Source organism: Nerophis ophidion, linkage group LG19, assembly GCF_033978795.1.
Source record: "Nerophis ophidion isolate RoL-2023_Sa linkage group LG19, RoL_Noph_v1.0, whole genome shotgun sequence".
NCBI lineage: Eukaryota > Metazoa > Chordata > Actinopteri > Syngnathiformes > Syngnathidae > Nerophis > Nerophis ophidion.
This window is the reverse complement of record NC_084629.1, coordinates 29,284,233-29,303,437: the sequence shown is the minus strand read 5'-3', so window position 1 is coordinate 29,303,437 and position 19,205 is coordinate 29,284,233. Positions and strand designations below refer to the sequence as shown.

Here is a 19,205-nt window from a genome sequence, read left to right as displayed (position 1 = left end):
ATGAGGTGGCGACTTGTCCAGGGTGTACCCTGCCTTCCGCCCGATTGTAGCTGAGATAGGCGCCAGCGCCCCCCGCTACCCCGAAAGGGAATAAGCGGTAGAAAATGGATGGATGGATGGAAGTTATGATTTTATAAGAAAACTTTAAAATGTTAGCAATATTATAATAATAATCGGAATTTTACTTGGCATTATGACAAAAAATTGTCATAATGCCATAAAAATTATAAATTATAACAAAAGTCATAAATGTACTCCAAAAAATTTGACTATTTTACAAGAACAACAACAATTGGCAATATTGTGATAATAGTGAGCATTTTACATGAAAAATGTCACCATTTTGCTTTGAAAATTTAATAATTTTTCATACAAAAAGGATAATTTGATGAGAAAATATTGCAATATTACATAAACAGAAAGAATATGAGAAATTGTTACCAATTTTATACGAAAATTTTTGATACATTATGAGAAAAAGATTGCTTTTAGTTTAGTTATTTAACTTTGTTTGTAATTGTTTTTTAATCTTCATTATTTGCCACAAGTTATTACAGTGTTTATTTATATATATATATATTTTATCATTATTATTATTTTGGCCAAAGGGGGCACATTCCATTATCTTATACACACTTGTTATTTCATATGTTGACCAGAGGGGGAGCACTTTTAAAACAGACACCGTTAATTTGAAAAATCCCTTCTTTTTGCGACCACTCTCATTTTGATAGATTTCACCACCTGGGGTGCAAATGAGACATTCTCTATTAGATGCAATGGTTTTCCTTATTGGGACCATGATTTATGTCCTAACTTGATCACACCTCCTCCTATGGAAGGTTATTTTCCTACTTAATGTCTCAAAAAGGGTAGAAATACAAGAACACAGACACACACACACACACACACACACACGTGTATATCAAGTAAGGAACAGAGCATGAGGAAATGGTGATGGCATTAACTTCCACCCACACAACTCACATACAGCAGCATTATTCAGAGAACTGGTACTGAAACCCGAACATCTTAAACACTCAGTGTGCACACATGAATACACTTAATATACACTTTAATAAGATTATCAATTTATTTGGAACAAGAAATGCTTTAATCTTGAAGGAATGTGACAAAGAAATTATGATCGTGGCGTCTTAGCTGTCGCTGCTGCTGTTGTCAGTTGTGGTCTTGGCTAAAGCGAGGGGGGTGATGGTGCGAGTGGAAACGCACAGGCGCTCCCTGAACAGGTTCATCACTCGCTTCTTGTATGTCCTAATGGCAAAGAAGTAGAGGACCGGGTCCAGGCAGCAGTTGAAGTTCATGAGCAAGACTGTAATCTGCAATGGAATCATTATAATTATTGTCAGTGATGATTTTGCAAGAAAGGCAGTGCCTCATTAAAAGCATATCAGTAGCATAAGTTGTTGCAGAATTATTAGAACATATGTACTTAAATCTAAGATATTGTGCAAAACAGAACAACATTAATGTAAAAACCTTTGCATTCGCTGGTGATCTTTACTTTTCTACTTTCTGAGTTCAGCACAGCAAAGTAAAACATATCAAGCGTCATCTTAACTAGAAATGTTCATTACTATGTAAATGTGACTGTCCACACATTGAGCAGACTAGTTTGACACCCAGTATGCTTAGCAACAAATGTATAGCAAAAATAAACTACCGTATTTTCCGGACCATAGGGCGCTGCCGATGAATGGTCTATTTTTTTTAAAATCTTTTTTCATATATTAGGCGCACTGGATTATAGGGTGCATTAAAGAACTCATAATATTATATATTGTTCTCTAAATGTAAAACACTTCCTTGTGGTCTCCAACAGTGGTTCTCAACCTTTTTTCAGTGTAACCCCTGTGAACATGTTTTTCATTCAAGTACCCCCTAATGAGAGCAAAGCATTTTTGGTTGAAAAAAAGAGATAAGTAAAATACTGTCACGCGTACGCGGCGCACTTGCTGCGCGGAGTTGACACTTCGTGGCTGCACAACGACCAGTCAGGCAGGATTGCAGGTTGGAATAAGATTTAATATAATAAAACAAAAGAACACTGGTGCAAAAGAGGAAAAACAAAGCGTGTGCCAACGCACGGAAAGCTAATGCTAAAACTTAGCCGGAAACAGAAAACACTAAACGACGTGCCGCACGCACGTGAAGCTAAGGTGGAACTTAGCACAAAATAATCTAGGACACAGGATACAAAACGTGACGTATTGCGAAAAGCAAGCAATGGCAAGGACGAACTAAGGAATAATGCAGTCTTATATACTCAAACAATAATTAGAACACAGGTACGCCTGACGCCAGAGCAGGTGAACAAATGACGAAACCATGGAAACCAGACAAAACAGGAAGTGCACAAAAACAGGGATCCTCCGAGTCTAGAACTAAACATGATCAAAGACATATAAACGACACAACAATAAACGATCCACATAGCGGATCGTGACAAATACAGCACTATGTCATCAGTTTCGGATTTATTAAATTGTATAACAGTGCAAAATTAGGCTCATTTGTAGTGTTTTTTATTGAACTATTTGTTAAAAAAGATATAAGAAAAAATAAAAACTTGTTGAAAAATAAAGAAGTGATTCAATTGTAAATAAAGATTTGTACACATAGAAGTAATCATCAACTTAAAGTGCCCTCTTTGGGGATTGTAATAGAGATCCATCTGGATTCATCATCTTCATTCTAAACATTTCTTCACAAAAAAATAATATTTTAAACATAAACAATATTTATGGAACATGTCCACAAAAAACCTAGCTGTCAACACTGAATATTGCATTGTTGTATTTTTTTTCACAGTTTATCAACATACATTCATATTTTGTTGAAGTATTATTCAATAAATATATTTATAAAGGATTTTTGAATTGTTGCTATTTTTAGAATATTTAAAAAAAAATCTCATGTACCCCTTGGCGTACCTTTAAGTACCCCCAGGGGTACGCGTACCCATAATTTGAGAACCACTGGTCTACAAGGTTTCACAGCGGACCTGTTTTATTTAGGCATTATTTTCAGGGACCGGCTTTCCGCGTGTGCCAGATAAATACAGCAAAAATAAGTGCATGAAAAATACAACTCACTATAACACTAAATTGGTGGGAGGTCTGGACTTGTTTCTTTGCAATAAGATGCAGATGGAAATCAGCCTTTGGCTACAATCTGTCACATTTATATTTTAAATGCTCATTAATGCTTATTGTATCATGTGACAACGTTATAACAAATATAACAAATGGCAACTCCCTATAAAGAAATGTATAATACACATATAAACTCGCTTATTGGTGTGTCAATTGGGACAAGCCAAAGTTAAATAGGAGAAAAAGGAGTCTTTTATAAAAAAAAATGTATGTTTCTCTGTGGCCCGGTAGCAAATGTGTCACGGACCGGTAGTTCTTTGGTCAAAATGGGGATGTTTTACAGATCATCTTCAAGCCGCTTTCTGACAGTCGCTTCAGGATGCACCGTTTAGTGGGCGGTCTTATATGCGTGGCTCACCTTCGACGGTGTCTTCTCCCCGTCATCTTTGTTGTAGCGGTGTAGCGTGCAAGGACGGGAGTGGAAGAAGTGTCAAAAGATGGCGCTAACTGTTTTAAGGACTCACTAGTGCAACATCAACTACGGAAAATGTGTCCCGTGAAAAAACATCTGACCGAAACCCTCTAATAACTAAAGTTCTGTGGGTGAATTATGTAAAGCCCACTACAGTTTTTAGCGTTTTGATAGCTAGTCTACTGACAGACATAAGTAAGAACTTTATGCTACTTTATATTAGAAATGGCAACAGCGAAGGATGAATGCCACAATAGGAGATAAAGTAAAAGAAGAAGCTTATCGACTACGGCGTTGACACAATTGCGGATGCGTGCACATTTTCAGGGCTTATGCAGATCCCAAATACACATCAGCAGGTACCAGAAGGTAAGGAAAGTTGGTTTTGCGTAATATTGCGAAACAAAATGCCAGATAATATGTCTGCTAATAGGTGCCATTTTGCGGTCCTTATACACACACCATAGTAATACTCCTATGTTTAATGCGCCGACAATCCATCAAGCGGTGCGACTTCATAGCTTACGGAAGTCGTACTAAAAACATGTTGACGGATTTTTGAGCGCCGTGTGTAATGTTCTATATTCTCAATGGAACATTTAAAGTTTTGGATGTTGTTTACTGCCATCATATTGCAGTTTACGCATATCTCCTATGTATGACTGCTATCTACAGGTCACACTCATTACACCATGTGCCAAATAAAATAGTTTCGAGGTCGTTGTGGCTTGTGCAGCCCTTTGAGACGCTCCTGATTTAGGGCTTGTGTAGGGTGGCGTGGCCTGTGGGCTTTCTGCGGAACGGATGTGTCAGGACCGGCCTCGAAGACAGCGACATGTGCATAGATGGCCCAGGTGGACCTTGTTATCCAGTCACCTGTCGCCTTTATTAGCAGCAGCAGTGAGGAAACGAGTAGTTGGAGTTGGATGTGCTGCTGAGAGACACGGACGCAGAAAAGACACTGTGCCGAAAAGCAAAAGACTTTGCGCCATTAAGTTAAATACAACAGTCTTATATCCTGAATTCCTCGCAGTCTGTGGTGGTCTGAAGAATCCACTAGAGGGCAACCTCTACAGGGCTATATAAGTAAACATTGATTGATTGATTGATTGATAAGCACGACCAGAATTATGCCGTACATTAGGCGCCCTGTCAATTTTTGAGAAAATGAAAGAGTTTTAAGCGCGCCTTATATTCCGAAAAATACGGCACTGTTAATTCCCACTGCATTTGCTGACTACTTACAGTAAGGAAGGGAGTCATATGATCCCATTCCTAGGTGGATCTCGCGTGAGAGGAAGGGGTGGGGGATGAATCATTTTGCAATGCAGGCTGCTGAAAATGATGGAAAGCGCCAACCTAACATAACAAGTCGCACAGTGGTTGGAAATGCCACAAAACACGTTTGTAAGTTATTCAACACTGTACTACCGTCTGGCAGCTAAAGTCGATACTGTGCCCTCCAGTTCTTCACGTTTCATGCGTCAGGTAATCCGTGATGAATAGACCCATATAATTCCGCTTCCTACTGTAAAAACTATATTTAAATATGTTTTAAATAAATCTGTCTTCCTTCATTACCTGTGAGTAGACCTTGAAGACTCTCAGTTCCTCACAGCTGACCTCATGGTGCATCTTCCTGCACATGAACTGTATCACGTTGAGGTGGTAAGGGCTGAAGCAGGCGATAAATGTCAGGAGGATGAGAAGAATGACAGCGTTGGCTCTGTGATTCCTCTTTGACGGGCTTGTGGAGTTGCGTCCGCCCGCCACCCGCAGCTTTACGTGGATCCTGGCATAGGAGACCAAGATGGCGACGAGGGGACAAAAGAAGGAGACAACACAGCTCAGAAGTAAGAAGTGTGGCTTCCACTGGGAGCCGTCCACGTCGATATACTCCATGCATGTCCACCTGTCGCCGTGGTGCTGCAACTTGCTGTAGAACAGCAAAGGAGCTACTTGCACCAACACCAGAGCCCAAACCAAGCAGCAGATCCAGCGGACCACTGTGACCTGCCGCAGACAGCGCATCCGCTGAGGGTGCACTACTGCCAGGTAGCGGTCCAGACTAATGCAGGTCATGAAGCCCATTCCTACAGTTTGGACAAAAAGATGATGCTTAATGTCAGTAGCTCATTGATAATAAAGTGACTGTGATAGAGTTATTAGTCAGGGATTTGTACAAAATCAACAGAATGTGGTCTTTGTTAAACTACTGTCAAAATTTAGAAGCACAACTGTGTAACATGTAGTTACAGTGTAACACAAAGACAAATGCTGACTGATTATTCTTGACTAACATGTATAAATTAGCCAGCTAATTCTTACAATCTAAACCAGGAGTCACCAGGTAGCCCGTAAGGACCAGATGAGTCGCCCGCTGGCCTGTTCTAAAAATAGCTCAAATAGCAGCACTTACCAGTGAGTTGCCTCTATTTTTTTTTATTTTTTTTTATTTACTAGCAAACTGGTCTCGCTTTGCTCGACATTTTTAATCCTAAGAGAGACAAAACTCAAATAGAATTTGAAAATCCAAGAAAATATTTTAAAGACTTGGTCTTCACTTCTTTAAATAAATTCATTTTTTTTTTTTACTTTGCTTCTTATAACTTTCAGAAAGACAATTTTAGAGAAAAAATACAACCTTAAAAATGATTTTAGGATTTTTAAACACATACCTTTTTACCTTTTAAATTCCTTCCTCTTCTTTCCTGACAATTTAAATCAATGATCAAATAAAATTATTTTTTTTATTGTAAAGAATAATAAATACATTTTAATTTAATTCTTCATTTTAGCTTCTGTTTTTTCAACGAAGAATATTTGTGAAATATATCTTCAAACTTATTATGATTAAAATAAAATAAAAATATTCTGGCAAATCTAGAAAATCTTTAGAATCAAATTTGAATCTTATTTCAAAGTCTTTTGAATTTCTTTTAAAATTTTTGTTCTGGAAAATCTAGAAGAAATAATGATTTGTCTTTGTTAGAAATATAGCATTGTCCAATTTGTTATATATTCTAACAAAGTGCAGATTGGATTTTAACCTATTTGAAACATGTCATCAAAATTCTGAAATTAATCTTAATCAGGAAATATTACTAATGATGTTGCATAAATTATTTTTTAAATTTTTTCAAAAAGATTCGATTTAGCTAGTATTTCTCTTCTTTTTTTCGGGTGAATTTTGAATTTTAAAGAGTTGAAATTGAAGATAAACTGTTTCAAAATTTAATTTTAATTTTTTTCCTGTTTTCTCCTCTTTTATACCGTTAAATTAAGTGTTTTTTTTCAACATTTATTGTCTACAAAAAATCTTCCGTAAAAGGAAAAAAATTACGGAATGACAGACAAAAATACCCATTTTTGTGTGTGTATATATATATATATATATATATATATATATATATATATATATATATAGGGTAAATTGAGCAAATTGGCTATTTCTGGCAATTTATTTAAGTGTGTATCAAACTAGTAGCCCTTTGCATTAGTCAGTACCCAAGATGTAGCTCTTAGTTTCAAAAAGGTTGGTGACCCCTGATCTAAACTATTACCTCAAAAAAACCAGCTGACTTATTCGAAACATCCAACTCACCAAAGTCATCGAACGACTATCCTAGAACAAATGCACAAGCTGACGAGAAGAGAAGAACCAACCAAATTACTAACCCAAACAAACTACCCAACTTGAACAAACGAAACAACAAAGTCAAACAAATGACCTAGCCAATTTATGTGAACAAAAAAATTCAAAACGCGAACAAACAAACTTGCCCGATAAATAGCAAAATGACTAACGCTACTAAACAAAAGTTTTTTCCAAATCACTACGAGTAGACCAACTGACTTAAACTGTATAACTTGTACAAACCGTAACAATCAACTAACTCTGAAAAAACTACCAAACTTGAACAAACAGTAATATCCAACTATCTACATTAAACAAACAGTAATAACCAACTAACTCGAACAAACCATCCAACTTGAACAAACAGTAATAAACAACCATCAAAGTTGAATAAACAGTAATAAAAAACAATCAAACTTGAACAAACAGTAATAACCAACTGACTCGAACAAACCATTTAACTTAAACAAACAGTAATAACCAATCAACTCGAAGAAACAGTAATAACCAATTAACTCGAACAAACCATCTAACTTGAAAGAACAGTAATAACCATTCAACTAACGAAAACACATTAGTAACCAATTAACTCGGACAAACCATCTAACATGAATGAACAGTAATAACCAACCATCTAACTTGAACAAAAACAGTAATAACCAACCATCTAACTTGACCAAACAGTATTAACCGACTAACTCAAACAAACCATCTAACTTCAACAAACAATAAGAACTAACTATCTAACTTGAACAAGCAGTAACAGCCAACTAACTCAAACACACCATCTAACTCGAACAGACAGTAAGTATTAACCAACTAACTTGAACAAACAGTAATAACCAACCAACTAACTCGAACACACCATTTAACTTGAACAAACAGTAGTAACCAATCAACTCAAACAAACCATCGAACTTGAACAAACAGTAATAACCAACCAACTAACGTGAACAAACAATAATAACCAACTAACTCGAAAAAAACACCTAACTTGAACAAACAGTAATAACCCCTAATCTAACTTGAACAAACAGTAATAAGCAATCAACTCGAACAAATCATCTAACTTGAACAAACAGTAATAAGAACCATCTAACTTTAACAAAAACCGTAATAACCAACCATCTAACTTGAACAAACAGTTAAAAACAATCTAACTTGAACAAACAGTAATAACCAACTATCTAACTTGAACAGACAGTAATAACCAACCAACTAACTTGAACAAACAGTTAAAAACAATCTAACTTGAACAAACAGTAATAACCAACCATCTAACTTGAACAGACAGTAATAACCAACCAACTAACTTGAACAAAAAATAAGAACCAATTTACTCGAACAAACCATCTAACTTGAACAAACAGTAATAACCAACCATCTAACTTTAACAAAAACAGTAATAACCAACCATCTAACTCGAACAAACAGTTAAAAACAATCTAAATTGAACAAACAGTAATAAACAACCAACTAACTTGAACAAACAATAATAACCAACTAACTCGAACAAACCATGAAACTTGAACAAACGGTAATAACCAACAATTCAACTTGAACAAACAGTAATAACCAACTGACTCGAACAAACCATCTACCTTGAACAAACAGTAATAACCAACCATCTAACTTAAACTGACAGTAATAACTAACTCAAACAAACCATATAACTTGAACAAACAGTAATAACCAACCAACTAACTAACTTAAACAAACAATAATAACCAACTAACTCAAAGAAACCATAAAACTTGAACAAACAGTACTAACCAACCAAGTAACTAACTTGAACAAACAATAATAACCAACTAACTCAAAGAAACCATAAAACTTGAACAAAGAGTAATAACCAACAATTTAACTTGAACAAACAGTAATAATCAACTAACTCAAACAAACCATCTAACTTTAACAGACAGTAATAACCAATTAACTGGAACAAACCCTCTAACTTGAACAAACAATAATAACCAACCATCTAACTTGAACAAACCAACTAACTCGTACAAACCATTTAACTTGAAGAAAGAGTAATAACCAATCAACACAAACAAACCATCTAACTTGAAAAAACAGTAATAACCAACCAACTAACTTGAACAAACAATATTAACCAACTAACTAGAACACACCATCTAACTTGAACAGACAGTAATAACCAATAACTCGAACAAACCATCTAACTTGAACAAACAGTAATAACCAACTGTCTAATTTGAACAAACAGTAATAACAAACCAACTAAATTGAACAAACAATATTAACCAACTAACTTGAACAAACAGTAATAACCAACAATCAAACTTGAATAAATAGTATTAACCAACTAACTTGAACAAACCATTTAACTTGAAGAAACAGTAATAACCAACTAACTGGAACGAACCATGTAACTTGAACAAACTAACTTGAACAATAAAAAATAACCAACCAACTGACTTGAAAAAACAATAATAACCAATAAACTCCAACAAACCATCTAATTTGAACAAACAGTAATAATCAACAATCTAAACTCAACAAACAGTAATACCCAACTAACTCGAACAAACCATTTAACTTGAACAAACGGTAATAACCAGCAATCTAACTTGAACAAAGAGTAACAACCACTTAACTCAAACAAACCATCTAACTTGAACAAAGAGTAACAACCACTTAACTCAAACAAACCATCTAACTTGAACAAACAGTCGTAACCAACTAACTCAAACAAACCATTTAACTTTTAAAAAACAGTAGTAACCAACCAACTGACTTTAACGAACAATAATAACCAACTAACTCGAACAAATCATCTAACTTGAACAGTAATAACCAACCATCTAACTTGAACAAACAGTAAACACCACCAATCTAACTTCAACAAACAGTAATAACCAACTAACTCGAACAAATCATCTAACTTGAACAAACAGTAATAACCAACCATCTAACTTGAACAAACAGTAAACACCAACAATCTAACTTCAACAAACAGTAATAACCAACAAACTCGAACAAACCATTTAACTTGAACAAACTGTAATAACCAGCAATCTAACTTACACAAACAGTAATAACCAATTGACTAACTTGATCAAACAATAATAAACAACCAACTCAAACAAACCATCTAACTTGAACAAACAGTAATAACCAACCAACTAACTTGAACAAACAATATTAACCAACTAACTAGAACAAACCAACTAAGTCGAACAAACCATCCAACTTGAACAAACAGTAATAACCAACCAACTAACTTGAACAAACAATATTAACCAACTAACTAGAACAAACATCTAACTTGAACAGACAGTAATAACCAACTAAATCGAACAAAACAATCTAACTTTAACAAACAGTAATAACCAACCATGTAACTTGAACAAACAGTAATAAACAACCAACTAACTTGAACAAACAATATTAAACAACTAACTTGAACAAACCATCTAACTTGAACAAACAGTAATAACCAACAATCCAACTTGAATAAATAGTATTAACCAACTAACTTGAACAAACAGTAATAACTAACTAACTGGAACGAACCACGTAACTTGAACAAACTAACTCGATCAAACTAACTTGAACAATAAAAAATAACCAACCAACTGACTTGAAAAAACAATAACAACCAATTAACTCCAACAAACTATCTACTTTGAACAAACAGTAATGACCAACAATCTAAACTCAACAAACAGTAATACCCAACTAACTCGAACAAACCATTTAACTTGAACAAATGGTAATAACCAGCAATCTAACTTGAACAAAGAGTAACAACCACTTAACTCAAACAAACCATCTAACTTGTACAACCAGTCATAACCAACTAACTCAAACAAACCATTTAACTTGAAAGAAACAGTAGTAACCAACCAACTGACTTTAACGAACAATAATGACCAACTAACTCGAACTAACCATCTAACTTGAACAAACGGTAATAACCAGCAATCTAACTTGAACAAAGAGTAACAACCTCTTAACTCAAACAAACCATCTAACTTGTGCAACCAGTCATAACCAACTAACTCAAACAAACCATTTAACTTGAAAGAAACAGTAGTAACCAACCAACTGACTTTAACGAACAATAATAACCAACTAACTCGAACTAACCATCTAACTTGAACAAACAGTAATAGCCAACCATCTAACTTGAACAAACAGTAAACACCAACTAACTCGAACAAACCATCTAACTTGAACAAACAGTAACAACCAACAAAGTAACTTGAACAAACAATAATAACCAACTAACTCAAACAAACCATCTAACTTGAACACACAGTAACAACCGACTAACTCAAACAAACCATCTAATTTGAACAAACTGTAATAACCAACCAACTAACTTGAACAAACAATAATAACCAACTAACTGGAACAAACCATCTAACTTGAACAAACAATAATAACCAACCAACTAACTTGAACAAACAATAATAACCAACTAACTGGAACAAACCATCTAACTTGAACAAACAATAATAACCAACTAACTGGAACAAACCATCTAACTTGAACAAACAATAATAACCAACCAACTAACTCGAACAAACCATCTAACTTGAACAAACAGCAACAACCAACTAACACGAACAAACCATCTAACCTGAACAAACAGTAAAAACCAATCAACTCAAACAAACCATCTAACTTGAACAAACAGTAATAACCAACCAACAAACTTGAACAAACACTAATATCCAACTAACTCGAACAAACCATCTAACTTGAACAAACAGTAACAACCGACTGACTCGAACAAACCATCTTACTTGAACAAACAGTAACAACCGACTAACTCAAACAAACCATCTAACTTGAACAAACAATAATAACCAACTAATTCAAACAAACCATTTAACTTGATCAAACAGTAATAACCAACCATCTAACTTTAACAAACAGTAAACACCAACAATCTAACTTCAACAAACAGTAATAACCAACTAACTCGAACAAACCATTGAACTTGAACAAACTGTAATAACCAGCAATCTAACTTAAACAAACAGTAATAACCAACCGACTAACTTGAACAAACAATAATACACAACTTACTCGAACAAACCATCTAACTTGAACAACAGTAACAACCACTCAACTCATACAAATAATCCAACTTGAACAAACAGTAACAACCAACTAACTCGAACAAACCATCTAACTTGAACAAACAGTAGCAACCAACCAACTAACTTGAACAAACAATAACAACCGACTAACTCGAACAAACCATCCCACTTGAACAAACAGCAACTACCAACTAACACGAACAAACCATCTAACCTGAACAAACAGTAAAAACCAATCAACTCAAACAAACCATCTAACTTGAACAAACAGTAATAACCAACCAACAAACTTGAACAAACACTAATATCCAACTAACTCGAACAAACCATCTTACTTGAACAAACAGTAACAACCGACTAACTCAAACAAACCATCTAACTCGAACAAACAGTAACAACCGACTAACTCAAACAAACCATCTAACTTGAACAAACAATAATAATCAACTAATTCAAACAAACCATTTAACTTGATCAAACAGTAATAACCAACCATCTAACTTTAACAAACAGTAAACACCAACAATCTAACTTCAACAAACAGTAATAACCAACTAACTCGAACAAACCATTGAACTTGAACAAACTGTAATAACCAGCAATCTAACTTAAACAAACAGTAATAACCAACCGACTAACTTGAACAAACAATAATACACAACTTACTCGAACAAACCATCTAACTTGAACAACAGTAACAACCACCCAACTCATACAAATAATCCAACTTGAACAAACAGTAATAACCAACTAACTTGAACAAACCATCTAACTTGAACAAACAGTAACAACCAACCAACTAACTTGAACAAACAGTAACAACCGACTAACTCGAACAAACCATCCCACTTGAACAAACAATAATAACCAACTAACTCGAACAAACCATCCCACTTGAACAAACAATAATAACCAACTAACTCGAACAAACCATCCCACTTGAACAAACAGTACCAATCAACTAACTCAAATGAACCATCCAAGTGGAAGAAGCCAAGCAAGCATCAAAGCCTGACTGATCAGGGTGTCTTTTACCTGCGTACGTGTTGGCAAAGAAAAGGAGTGTGCTCATCCTGCAGAGAATGTCCCCAAAGGGCCAATGGAAGCCCAGCACGTAGTAGATGACCCTGCTCGGCAGCACCAGCGTGAAGAGGCTGTCTGACAAGGCCAGGTTGAGCAGGTAGACGGCGGTGGAGTTGGACTTCTCCCGCCTCTGGCAGATCACCAAGAGGACCAAAGCGTTGCCACACAAGCTGATGAGGAATACCAGCGAGTAGAAGACGGGGAAGAAGATCATGGTGGCTTGCTGGTAGACAAACACGTCACAGCTGCTCCGGTTGGGAGAGTCCAGGGTGGTGTTGTTGTCAGCCATGGAACCTGAAGGATCACTGTCAGTTTGAATGAAGCTACAGACTGGATGAATTACTTTCTGTTGCTTTGTGTGCTTCCCCTAAATACATATGGAGTGGTAATACTTGGAAGTACTTGGAGGCCCACCTCCTGTGGACCGCAAATAACATTACCTCGCTGGTTTTACGACTGCGTAACAAACTATGCACAGTATTGTTTGAATTACCACCAACTCAATGTCAGGCTATTTAGTAGATGTGGCGCGTCTGCTAAAGGTTAACTTTGAAGTTTCAAGCCTGTTCCTTCTTTTGAGGTTTCCCATGTTGGTATCTGGTGGGTGGCAGAGGGAACTTAAAACGTCACATATAATGTTGTATACTATATATCCTGTGCTGTGTAGTCATTCACCAGGAAGACATGCTCCAAAAAAGGTTCAAATGACCACAAAAACTAACCAGCTGTCACTAATCCAAACTCTGTATACCGTATTACCTTGAATTGTCACAGGGCAGTATAGCGCCTGCCTTGAATTACTGCCAGGTCAAACTCGCTTCCCGTGACGTCACGAGTGACACTTCCCCTGTCATCATTTTCAAAATGGAGGAGGCTGATTTCAATACCGGTAATTTGAAATCGTATAAAAGGAAGAAGATTAAGAGCTATTCAGTAGGATTTAAGGTCCAAGCTTACATCACACTCAAATTTTTACTGCATACCTTTGGTAAGTGCCGGAGTGAGAAGAGGTTTTAAAATAATTAGCGCATGCTTGCTTTTACCACATGCCTTTGGTAAGCGCAGGAGTGAGAAGAGGTTTTAAATTAATTAATTCAAGGAAATACAGTATGCTAAATTAAGTTAAATTAACAAACTCTGCCCAGCAAAAAAACGTAAGAAAATAACCAGCTCAGTAACTAACTTGAGAAACAAGCTCAAACTCCAGGTATTCAAACAAATGAACTAACCCAAACAAGCCAGCCAATTAAGTAACTTAAATAGAACCTACAGTATTATGCATAACAAACTCTTCTTAGGGGCAGCACGGTAGAAAAAGGGGTTAGTGCGTCTGCCTCACAATACTAAGGTCCTGGGTTCAATCTTGCGCTCGGGATCTTTCTGTGTGGAGTTTGCATGTTCTCCCCGTGACTGCGTGGGTTCCCTCCAGGTACTCCAGCTTCCTCCCACTTCCAAAGACATGCACCTGGGGATAGGTTGATTGGCAACACTAAATGGTCCCTAGTGTGTGAATGTAAGTGTGAATGTTGTCTGTCTATCTGTGTTGGCCCTGCGATGAGATGGCGACTTGTCCAGGGTGTACGCCGCCTTCCGCCCGAATGCAGTTGAGATAGGCTCCAGCATCCCATGCAACCCCGAAAGGGACAAGCGGTAGAAAATGGATAGATGGAAACTCTTCTCAGCTATTTGAGTATTTGGGATCTGCATTTAGAGGGCGTATGAAGAATGGAGAGATTGTTTTATAAATATCTTCAGTCGTGATCAAATGTTTACATACACTTGTAAAGAACATAATGTCATGGCTGTCTTGAGTTTCCAATAATTTCTACCACTCTTATTTTTTTTTTTTGTGATAGAGTGATTGAAGCACATACTTGTTGGTCACAAAAAACATACATGAAGTTTGGTTCTTTTATGAATTTATTATGGGTCTACTGAAAATGTGACCAAATCTGCTGGGTCAAAAGTGGCCAAACAGCTAAATTTTGGTTTCATCTGACCGCAGAACTTTCCACCAGAAGGTCTTATCTTTGTCCTTGTGATATCAGGTGAAACAAAAATTGAGCTGCTTGGCCACAACACCCAGCAATATGTTTGGAGGAGAAAAAAGAAGGCCTTTACTCCGAGGAAAACCAACCCTACCGTCAAGCATGGTGGTGGTAGTATCTGTTTTGCTGCCAGTGGAACTGGTGCTCTACAGAGAGTAAATAGGACAATGAAAAAGTAGGATTAACTCCAAATTCTTCAGGACAACCTAAAATCATCAGCCTGGAGGTTGGGTCTTAGGCGCAGTTGGGTGTTACAACAGGACAATGACCCCAAACACACGTCAAAAGTGGTAAAGGAATGGCAAAATCAGGCTGGAATTAAGGTTTTAGAATGACCTTCCCAAAGTCCTGACTTAAATGTGTGGACAATGCTGAAGAAACAAGTCCATGTCAGAAAACCAACACATTTAGCTTAACCGCACCAATTTTGTCAAGAGGAGTGGTCAAACATTCAAGCAGAAGCTTGCCAGAAGCTTGTGGATGGCTACTAAAAGCACCTTATTGCAGTGAAACTTGCCAAGGGACATGTAAGCAAATATTAACATTGCTGTATGTATACTTTTGACCCAGCGGATTTGCTCACATTTTCAGTAGACACATAATAAATTCATAAAAGAACCAAACTTAATGAATGTTCTTTGTGACCAACAAGTATGTACTGCAATCACTCTATCACAATGCAAGTGTATGTAAACTTTTAACCTTGACTGTGTGTGTGTGTGTGTGTGTGTACATACGGTATACATAGTTTGGATATATATATATATATATACATATATATATATATATATATATATATCCAAACTATGTATACCGTATTTCCTTGAATTGTCGCAGGGCAGTATAGCGCCTGCCTTGAATTACTGCCAGGTCAAACTGACTTCCCGTGACGTCACTATATCGCCATCCTAGTGGCGCTGTAGTGGAAAACATTGACTACATTACTGTACATGTTACTGAATATTGTCCGGATTCAGCGCCAATTTAACTGATTTATTCTATTCCGCCTATAAAGCGCCTCCATCAACGTTTTATATACAAGCTGTCAATATATGCTGCATGTAAAGTAGTAACAGCCACAATCATAATTAGGGATAATATTGGCAGTCCAATATTATCGGCCGATAAATGCTTTAAAATGTAATATCGGAAATTATCAGTATCGGTTTTATAATTATCGGTATCAGTTTCAAAAAGTAAAAAGCCTTGTAAAGCCCAGCTGTGTACACAGGAGAAATACAAAGCATCAATTAGCCTTATAGGCACTCCATTTGCGTGCCTGCCCAGTCACATAATATCTATGGCTTTATGCAATAGCCATACAGGTCACACTGAGGGTGGCCGTATCAACAACTTTAACACTGTTACAAATATGCGGCACACTGTGAACCCACACCACATTTCGAGAGAACATCCGCACCGTAACACAATATACCCAGAAACCCTTGCAGCACTAACCTTTCCGGGACGCTACAATATACACCCCCGCTACGCCCTCCTCCCCCACCTTAAACTCCGCACCATAACCCCGCCCACATCAACCTCCCCATAGTCTCTCTCAGGGAGAGCATGTCCCAAATTCCGAGCTGCTGTTTTTGAGGCATGTTAAAAAAAATAATGCACTTTGTGACTTCAATAATAAATATGGCAGTGCCATGTTGGCATTTTTTTCAATAACTTGTGTTGATTTATTTTGGAAAACCTTGTTACATTGTTTAATGCATCCAGCGGGGCATCACAACAAAATTAGGCATAATAATGTGTTAATTCCACAACTGTATATATCGGAATCTGTTAATATTGGTATCTGTAATTAAGAGTTGGAGAATATCGGATATCGGTAAAAAAGCCATTATCGGACATCTCTATTCATAATAACATCTAATGTAATGTTTACCTATGTTGGCCATCTTAGGTATCACGGCTGCATATTAATTTCAGAGATGTATCAAAATGTTTACTAGTCCAACAACAATTACTAATCATTGCAGACTTTGTGGGAGCCAATAACGACTACTTTGGGGGAAAAGATGATCCAGAAACGTATATTTGTTAACCTGAATGTAAAGACAATGAGCTTCAAGTTTTAGAAGCTGAGCGATAAACAAATCCAGCTTTCGTAAAACACTAAGCGACCAATAAAAATGTGCTCTATCATAAAAAAATAAGAGTTGTAGAAATGATTGGAAACCCAAGACACCCATGACATTATGTTCTTTACAAATGTGTGTCAATCAATCAATCAATCAATCAATCAATTCCTCTATTGTCATTGTCATAATAACACATAAAGGCCTACTGAAATGAGATTTTCTTATTTAAACGGGAACAGCAGGTCCATTCTATGTGTCATACTTGATCATTTCGTGATATTGCCATATTTTTGCTGAAAGGATTTAGTTGAGAAAATCAACTGGTGCTTCCGGAAAAAGCCTCTTTTACCAGAAGTCGCAGACGATGACGTCGCAAGTGTGGGGGCTCCTCACATATTAATGGGAGCCTCCAAGTGAATTGTGAATTATATTTATATAGCGCTTTTTCTCTAGTGATTCAAAGCGCTTTACATACTGAAACCTAATATCTAAGTTACATTCAAACCAGTGTGGGTGGCACTGGGAGCAGGTGGGTAAAGTGTCTTGCACAAGGACACAACGGCAGTGACTAGGATGGCGGAAGCGGGAATCGAACCTGCAAACCTCAAGTTGCTGGCATGGCCACTCTACCAACCGAGCTATACAGCCTCCAACAAAAAGTGCTATTCGGACCGAGAAAACGACAATTTCCCCAATAATTTGAGCGAGGATGAAAGATTTGTGTTTGAGGATATTGATAGTGACGGACTAGAAAAAAAAAAAAAAAAAAAAAAACGCATAGCATTAGGACATGTTTTCAAACACATTTACTAGGATAATTCTGGGAAATCCCTTATCTTTCTATTGTGTTGCTAGTGTTTTAGTGAGTTATATAGTACCTGATAGTCGGAGGTGTACGTCCAGGGCCGGCCGGGTGTTGACGCGCAGTGTCTCGGGGACGTCGACGGCAGCTGTAGGAAGTCACAACCTCAGCTGATATCCGGTAAGTGGCGACTTTTTAACCACAGTTTTCTCACCGAAGCCTGCTGGTTGACATTCCGTCTTGATCCATGTCTGCTTGACCGGGCTCTGATCCATAGTAAATTTTCAGCTCCGGAAATTTTAAACAAGAACTCACCGTGTGTTTGTGTGGCTAATGGCTAAAGCTTCCCACCTCCATCTTTTTACTGTGACTTCTCCATTATTAATTGAACAAATTGCAAAATATTCAGCAACACAGATGTTCAAAATACTGTAAAATTATGCCATTAAAGCAGACGACTTTTAGCTGTGTGTGTGCGTAGCGCTCACACTTCCTAAAACCCTGTGACGTCACGCATACACGTCATCATTACACAACGTTTTCAAGACAAAACTCCCGGGAAATTTTAAATTGTAATTTAGTAAACTAAAAAAGCTGTATTGGCATGTGTTGCAATGTTAATATTTCATCATTGATATATAAACTATCAGACTGCGTGGTGGGTAGTAGTGGGTTTCAGTAGGCCTTTAAGTCATACATGTCAACGAGATTTTGTTTGAGCTTTGTCTTCGTCTTTGTGTACACTTTTGACCACGACTGTATGCCATGCCTCCACAGTTGGCTTTTGGGATTCATGCAGATCCTAAATACACACCTGCAGGTGCCAATAGGTAAGAAAAGTTGGTTTTTGGGGCACCTTTAACTAGTACTCCACAG

The 19,205-nt window shown here is 36.8% G+C and overlaps 1 protein-coding gene across 1 annotated transcript; it reads right to left on the bottom strand.

Moving 5' to 3' along the window:
• Window positions 1-1,058: 1,058 nt before the first annotated feature.
• Window positions 1,059-18,473, bottom strand: si:ch211-184m13.4 (uncharacterized protein LOC798560 homolog). Its single transcript, XM_061878861.1, has 4 exons — window positions 18,406-18,473; window positions 13,339-13,680; window positions 5,170-5,681; window positions 1,059-1,340 (listed from the first exon to the last, which is right to left on the bottom strand). Exons 2-4 carry the CDS (start codon window positions 13,673-13,675, stop codon window positions 1,158-1,160), a joined length of 1,032 nt encoding a protein of 343 aa, XP_061734845.1. The 5' UTR covers window positions 13,676-13,680; window positions 18,406-18,473; the 3' UTR covers window positions 1,059-1,157.
• Between the last annotated feature and the right edge of the window lie 732 nt (window positions 18,474-19,205).

What these genes read in the sequence shown, in the direction of transcription:
- si:ch211-184m13.4 (XM_061878861.1), bottom strand. Translation starts at nt 13,675, where the DNA reads ATGGCTGACAACAACACCACCCTGGACTCTCCCAACCGGAGCAGCTGT. An exon ending in CTTTGCCAACACGTACGCAG is followed by an intron (nt 5,682 to 13,338) that starts GTAAAAGACACC and finishes TCCAAACTGTAG; the next exon opens with GAATGGGCTTCATGACCTGC. An exon ending in TCTTCAAGGTCTACTCACAG is followed by an intron (nt 1,341 to 5,169) that starts GTAATGAAGGAA and finishes ATTCCATTGCAG; the next exon opens with ATTACAGTCTTGCTCATGAA.